This window comes from Oreochromis aureus, linkage group 3 (genome assembly GCF_013358895.1).
Source record: "Oreochromis aureus strain Israel breed Guangdong linkage group 3, ZZ_aureus, whole genome shotgun sequence".
Taxonomy (NCBI): domain Eukaryota; kingdom Metazoa; phylum Chordata; class Actinopteri; order Cichliformes; family Cichlidae; genus Oreochromis; species Oreochromis aureus.
Genome location: NC_052944.1, coordinates 35,785,841 through 35,793,390, shown reverse-complemented (window position 1 = coordinate 35,793,390; position 7,550 = coordinate 35,785,841). Strand labels below are relative to the sequence as shown.

Sequence of the window (7,550 nt, the reverse complement as noted above, 5' to 3'; positions counted from 1 at the left end):
TTCACTTCATTGACCTTCATTTAACATAAAAAATGATACACTTTGGAAAAAAAATTACACCCGTTTAAAAAAAAATAAATAAAAAATCCTGTAATCTGCTCCAATAACAGTCTAGACGTGGAATTCTGGATTTCCCTGCATTTCAGTGAGTGTCCTATAACCCACGCAGAGCCCATATTGCTTATTATGTTGCTTTGTTGCTGATGGTGGGTCATCAGTGGACATGGTTGCCATGGTCATCCTCTAATGAATTAGCACTCTCTTTGGTAGTCGCTTCAGTTGCTAGCTGTGATGTGACATATGAAGGGTTGACCGAGAATCTGAGTCTTGCTTATAGACTAACGACTTGTCAATCACGAGGTAAAATGTATCCTTTTTATCCTCCTCTCTGACTCTTCAGGGAATCATATCCTAAAAGAAAACTTGATGTTTTATTAAATATTAAATTAAATATGAACTGTAAACTTGCCAGATCACTGAGAAAATCATCAGCAGTGTCATCTTCCCAGATTTTACAATCTGAGTCGCCTCATGATGGCCATTAGAAATATGACTTCAAATGTTAATGTGTGGAAGTCTTTTCTGCTGGTTCTCTGTTTGCAAGTGAGAAAAATTAAATAAAACAAAACAATATGTACTTAGTCACACAAGTATTATGAATAAGGACACGAAAAGAAAATTATTTTTATTTGAAAGGATTTTAATTCATTTGCGTAAGATTTTGAGCAAATAATGGATACAAGTAGGGATAACAACAGCTTAACATTTCACTCCTCAGAATTATGTAAGAAGTGTTTGATTTCTTAATGAAAATCATCAGGTCATTAAAGTAGTTTAAAGAAGGTAAAGCAAATACAGACAGACAGAAAAAACTGAAATAAAAATAATAATCTTGCTAAAAAATAAAACAAACTCCCGATTTCTCTAAGTATAGTGGAATAAAAGGTATAGTGTTCAACTTAAAGTTGTAAAATAAAAACTTAGGTAAAGTACTTCATGTTTATATTTGAACTTGAGTAAATGCGTTGATCTACTTTCCAACAATTCCAGCAAACACATGGAGTAACACAACGAGAACACAGAGTGAGGTGAATTGAGTGAAGTGGATCAAGTTTTCACCACTACAAAACAAACTGTCACATGTCGGGTCAGTGGTTGGAACAGTGGTAGTGGGAAGAGCAATGGAAGCAGTGGTTGTGGTCCTGGGGGAAGCAATGAGAGTGGGAGGAGCAGTTGGAGTGGGAGGGGCAGTTGGAGTGGGAGGGGCGCTGGTTGTTGATGAACCCTCTGGTGATGTCTTTGTAACTGTGTCACTGATCCATTTCTGCACCTGGGACACACGAGTGTAGACTGAACGAGATCTGGGAGTATAAATGCATTGAGAGAAACCCAAGACTCCAGTCTGGACCCAGACTGATTCATTTTTGATCATGAGCGGTTCCCCTCTTCTAGACTGTGGAAAGAAAATAATGAAAGTTATTAAGACAGACGTGTATCTCTTTTTTAAAATTGCGTATCTCTTAGAGGTTGACCTTTTTCACCTGATAAACTTTTAACTTTCTTGGTAAATCTTTTCTTTACAATTAAAGGCAGAAAAAAAAGAAAAGGGGAGGGGGTTGAGTGATTATAAATAAACCGTTGCACACACAAGACACTTAATTCAGACTATATCTCACATTATCCTCATGCTGAAGACACATAAAAACAAAACTCTCCCATTGCTCTGTTACAGTCTTTGTTTTGTTGCTCAATTATCCCAGCATTTTCTTGTATGCCACATTTTCAGTCATGCCCAGTGTTTAACACTGAAGCCTGCTTTATTGGCTGTGGCAACTCCCCTCTATGCCGCAATAGGCTCATTCTTGGTGATCTAGGTAACCTAAATTTCACCCAGCTCTCTATATATTTGAAAACGATTTCCCATAGTGGGGAGACCAATGGACATTCCCACAAAGCATGCACTAGTGTACCTTTTGCTTCTTGGCACTTCCAACACAAGCACCCTTTACTAATTCCCATTTTATAAAGTCTCGTTGGTGTGTAATACCAGTTGAGAATTTTATATATTGGAGAGATTTACCTCTAGCTTCCCTGATGTAAAACCCATTTTCAGAGATAATTGAATCCCATGTTCCCTTGTCAAAGGAAAAATCCAGATCTTTTTCCCAAATACTTTGAAAACTTTTACACGTGTTGTGTTTAGCCCGATGGCATAAATTATACCATTTTGATGGCTTTGTAGAAGTAGAAGGAAATTCTCTATAAGATTTGTCTCCTGAGACAGTTTCATTTTATCTTACAAACAATCTCTAATTTGTAGATATCGTCAGAAACGCCGGGTCGTTCCAAAGTAAACTTTACTGTCAGATCACTAAAAGACATGACAGTGTTTTCTTCATATAAATCACTAATTAATCGTATGCCTTTTTTGTGCCATTGTGGCTAATAAATTGTGTGTTCACCTATTTTTTATTTTTGGGTTGTGCCACAGGGGTGCATAGTGTGGGGACAGATTACAGCTCTTGTGAACCTCTTACCGCACCATTTTTGAAAACTTTAAAATAGGATTATCTACTCTGTTCCCTTTGTTGTCTTGTTTTTAGGCAAACACCTCAATGGGGGTGAACGGAAAGGCCAGTTCTCAAAGGAAGTGTTTTATCATATTATCATATCTTAAGAGAATTTGTGGTGAAATACAAATTGGTATCATTCCAATGAAATTATTTATCAGAGGAGCTACTACCATCTTTATTTTACTTTATTGAAAACACTAACTTTGTTGTTAATTCTTGTTATAAACTCCTCAAATAAATTAAGGGAACAATTAAAGATCACAGTATAATATACAGTCAATTAACCTTCAGGGATATCAATCTATCTGTTTAGGAAACATGAACTGTGAATCCATTTCAGCTGCTTTGGTGCAAATGAAAGTGACGACAGGTGCACTGAATTAGCAGCAACAAGAAAACCCCACAAAGGGAATGATTTCTCATGTGGTGGCCACAAACTCTCTCTCTCCTTATCCCCCTTGATTGATTTTTCTCTAGCATAACTTTTTGTTAACATCCTTGTCACTAATGGAGCATGAGATGTACTCTGCAGCCCATTCAGCTTTCAAAAATAATCCATTTCCTCCAGGATGACAGATCCATACGTGCTGTTACAACAAGGCTTGCTGTGTCTTCAGCACAGTCTCAAGAGTGTGTTGCAGCAGTGTGCAGCTCGACTGGATTTGACATGGAACACCAGAACTTACAGGTCCCCCACTAGTTCCCTGTTCTCTTCACAGATGATGTTTCAGGCATCATAACATTTGTCATGTCCAGACTCTTTCATGTCTATCACATGTCCTCAGTGTCAATCTGCTCACATCTGTGATCAGAAGAAGACGCCAATGGCCGGTTCTGCTGTTCTCACTATCCAGTGTACCTGGATAGCTAGCGAGCTAATCACAAATGCACCGTTTTTGTAAAGCACCAAACTTTGGGGCTGAAAAATTAAGCCAAACACTGCAGCTGTTACTTTACCTTCCACATCGGTTCCTAGACTGTTAAAATGCCCAGCTTCAGCACTGACAAAGAAATGCTAGAAATGTCCCCTCAGCTAACCAGCAAACATGTCCCTTTGTGGCCCACATGGGCAACAGTGTGAGCCAAAACAAGACAGAGGAGAAAGTACTAAAATAAGTCAAATAAATTGATATAGATATAAAATTATAGATGATCACCGTGGCAGTCATCAGCAGATTGCAATATAACTTAAAAATAATGTTACCAAACATAAATCTGTCTCTCCAACACAGATGATGTCCCCTTGGACCCATGGGTAGCTGTCTCTGCACTCATTGTCTCCAACTATTGCTACCTTTGCTTCCTGGAGGACATCACCTAATTGGACAGAATTCAAAGATCAGGCTTTTCTAAGGAATCCAACACAATGCTGTAAAAGGAAATAAATATTTTATAACTTACTATTATAATCCCAACCAATGGCCCAGCTGCTGGTCTCACTGTTGAAAATGCTGTTTTCTGAGGCCAAGCAGACCGGCTGAATGTAGTCTGTGAAATCCACAGGAGCTGACAGCTTCAGAAGACAAATGTCGTTTTTAACAATCGCCGCGTTAAATTCAGGGTGCTGGATGATTTCTTCCACTGTTCGAGTCACTTCATTCGGGTTTGAACCTGAATTGCTGTTGTGGCCCAGATGGACCACTGTGGTACTGCCAACACTTTACACAAACACACACAGGTTATTTTTATAACACCACAGTGCAATGGAGTCGATGTCATGAATTTCCTTTTTTCTTTTATCTTGCGTGCCTATGTGTGCGTGTGATCAGGCTGGCATGTTACATAAATTGGTTAATTCTACCACATAATGCTAGCTTTATAGTGTTTGGATATCAGCCATAGAGCTTATGTAACATCTGTTTATATTTTGTTTAACTTAGCAGTGAATGTGAAGTGAAGTCAACTGATCACAGCCTGCACACAAAGAAAACTTTACTAGCGCTCACAAAACAAACAGTCATGTAACTTATTTCTCACCGAGTCTTTTCTCCACACTGCATTGCTGCACCTGATCTTAGTTTTCCCCAGCATGTGTTCATTAATGAACCTTACAGATGTGCATAGTTGTATTTAATTGCAGCAACTTCTCCATTTAAACTCTTTATGCTAAACTAAGCTAGCCATCTTATCATCTGCCTAGTCACACTAGCCAAGGTGTGAAAATGGATGTGGGTCACAATCAGCCAAGGTTTCTGGTGAACCCATTGTGAGACCTTGCCCAACTCTATCATGTGACTTACTGAGATAAAGTGATCCAAGATGTGGGCATTAAGGCATCTGAGGAAGGATCTCAAGGCAGATTAGATGATTAAAAGTGGGTCAACAGCCATCTTAGAGACTCTCCCAATAGGGCTTAAAATCTGGGACTATTTAACGTTTGCTCTTAGAACTGAAAAAGCTTCTTGGATGTGAGTGAAACACCTTCAAGAAACTTAAAGAAGTCCAGACGCTTTTCTTCCAAGCTCCTTAATGTGACATGTTATTTCAATTGTTGTGCAGACAATGCTGTACTTTACAGTTCAGCACTTTGGTCAACAGCTGTTGTTTTCAAATGTTAAAAGAAGTGCCATCTGAGCTGATTTTGAAGAAATAAAAAACATATCTCTGATATTTATTTACTGCACATACATGTTACACTTTATCATCATCATCATCATCATCAAGTGTAAACTTGCACTAGTGACTCACAATAGTGTAGCAGATGCAGCTGTCAGCACCCACTGGTCATTGATCAGAGACCCTCCAAATTGATTTGGACCTTCACCTATAGCAGCGTACCAGGGCCAATTTTCTGTGATGCTGCTGCTGTCCGCAGCCCTGGTGCCACATGCTGACAAAACAAAAGAGAGCACAGTTAAACAGTGAGTACACTGACCAGCCACAGCATTAAAACCACTCAGAGGTGACAGATACCACTAATCAGTGCAACACTCTGCTGGGAAATCTTGAGTACTGGCATTCATGTTAATGTGATTTTAAGGAGGATCAACAGAAACCAGCTGAACATCTGAATATTAGACTGTGGTATCCACATGATACACAAATGCTTCCTCGAGTGTTAAAGCACAAAATAATTTCATAGTTTAAAGAAAAAAACTAAAGTCGGTGCAGTGTTTCTTTGTCACCGAAACGAATGTGAATATTGCTGTGTATGTTTTGTAATTACTGTATAACTGACAGAAGGAAAAGAAAAAATTGAACCAAACTCAAAATGTGAAGAATTTGAAAAATGTTTTAGGATGCTTACTGGGCTGCTCTGCATGACAACCTGAAAAGACAAACGGAGACAAACAGGTTCATAGAAAATATGCGAAAGTAGGCAATGATTTTTTTTTTCAAAGTAAGTGGTGTTCCAGATATTTACTTCTGTTAAAACCAGCCAGTTTAGGTCTAGTTTCTATATTTTAAATATATACATATAATGTTTTTTGAAAATGTGTCGATGGAAACTCATTTGTGCTGTTTCTTTGTAATACAGGTTTCAGTGATGATCAGATGAAACACTGAGGACAACTTCTTCAGTCTCAAGCAGTCAAACAGAGTATTCAAAGTATTCTCTGATGGAGGGCGGGACCTCTTAGAGATATAATTTAATGCACTTTAAGAAACATGTGCAGATTTAATTTCACACTGTAAATCAAACTTATGAACCCCTAATTTATTAAGCAGTTGCTAAAGTTTAATTAACTATTTACCCTTTCACTTCTGATTATCCTTAAGTCTTACTGAATTCAGCAAGACATCATTATGTTCGTTAACCCAGTGCAGGTGATTACTTGCATTTGTGAGAAATCAGTCATGTGAAAGCTAGCAGTGATTTCCTCTTTCTTAAAAAACTGATCACATACTAAACCGAACATTTTAACATCGACTGTTGTTAAAACCTTTAAACATTAACCTACCAGTTAATCTTTAAGTCACATTTCTACGTCTTTTAAAGAAAGAAAACAAAAATTTGTATCTTTAAAGACTCCAACTCAGCATCACCTCTGTTGTTACTTTCGGCATGAAACATTTACCTCGGTGTTCCTGATCAAATAATTCACACATTTTCTTACAATTCACTCAAAAAACAATGACTGCATAGAACAGAAAATGTTGATGTTAAATAAATAAGTGTGTATCACTGTGAACATGAAGCAGTTCAGTGACTTTGATTGGATTATATTATTAGATATGACTCTGAATGACATTAATTCTAAATTGACTCTTTCCTTGTGTCCAGGTGGAAAATTTCATTTAGAATAGTCACATTTGCACCTCTAAATAAATCTCGTACTTCTTCCACCCCTGATATAACCTCAGTAATGAGAAAATATCTGAAGAAAAAATAAAATGTTTTCTCACCTTCGGATAAGACAATGATCCCCACAATGAAACAGTACACAAACTGTTGGAGAGCCATCGTTAACTGCACCTGTTTCAGATCATCTTAGACCTTAAATATCTAACAGTATGTTCAGCTCCACCCTTTTCTAAAAATTATGAGGGCCTCACCAAACAATCCAGTCAGACTTGTTGGTCTTTGTTCTTGTTATTGAGAACAGCAAAACATATATTTACTAAAAGATTGTGTAATGCTGAAACCAAATTCCCCACACAACTCCTTAACAGACTTTAATCAGACCTGATCCATTTGTTACTTCCTCTAAGGACGTTATGTTTTTGGTAGAATTCTGTCTGTGTACATCATGTAAACTTTGAACGAAAGTGTACAAAATGGGACCTCCATCTGGGACCTCACTCGTTCTCCTGTGGGCTTGCAGATGTCATTGAGTCTCAGATCTTTGGTACTCTGCAGATCGCGCGGTTGTCCTGGTTCCATCTCTGTCTGCTTGCAGGCTTCTGGGGGGCTTCACTGCACCTTACAGCCCTCATTATCAAGCATATTTATGACAAAGACACATGCACTCTCACACTCACTCACTCATACACTTTCTCTCTCACACAGACACACACACACACTCTCTCTCTCTC

At 38.1% G+C, this 7,550-nt stretch overlaps 1 protein-coding gene across 1 annotated transcript; it reads right to left on the bottom strand.

Moving 5' to 3' along the window:
• Nucleotides 1-688: 688 nt before the first annotated feature.
• On the bottom strand, nt 689-6,993 carry LOC116318619 (chymotrypsinogen B-like). Its single transcript, XM_031737692.2, has 6 exons — nt 6,921-6,993; nt 5,821-5,841; nt 5,262-5,403; nt 3,975-4,231; nt 3,778-3,890; nt 689-1,453 (listed from the first exon to the last, which is right to left on the bottom strand). The coding sequence occupies exons 1-6, from the start codon at nt 6,976-6,978 to the stop codon at nt 1,031-1,033; spliced, it is 1,014 nt and encodes a 337-aa protein (XP_031593552.2). The 5' UTR covers nt 6,979-6,993; the 3' UTR covers nt 689-1,030.
• Between the last annotated feature and the right edge of the window lie 557 nt (nt 6,994-7,550).

Excerpts from the sequence above, each read along its gene's own strand:
- LOC116318619 (XM_031737692.2), bottom strand. The coding sequence starts at position 6,978 with ATGGCTCTCCAACAGTTTGTGTACTGTTTCATTGTGGGGATCATTGTC. Across the intron at positions 5,842-6,920 it reads GATCATTGTCTTATCCGAAG|GTTGTCATGCAGAGCAGCCC; the intron begins GTGAGAAAACAT and ends TTGTCTTTTCAG. Across the intron at positions 3,891-3,974 it reads CATTGGTTGGGATTATAATA|GTGATGTCCTCCAGGAAGCA; the intron begins GTAAGTTATAAA and ends CTGTCCAATTAG.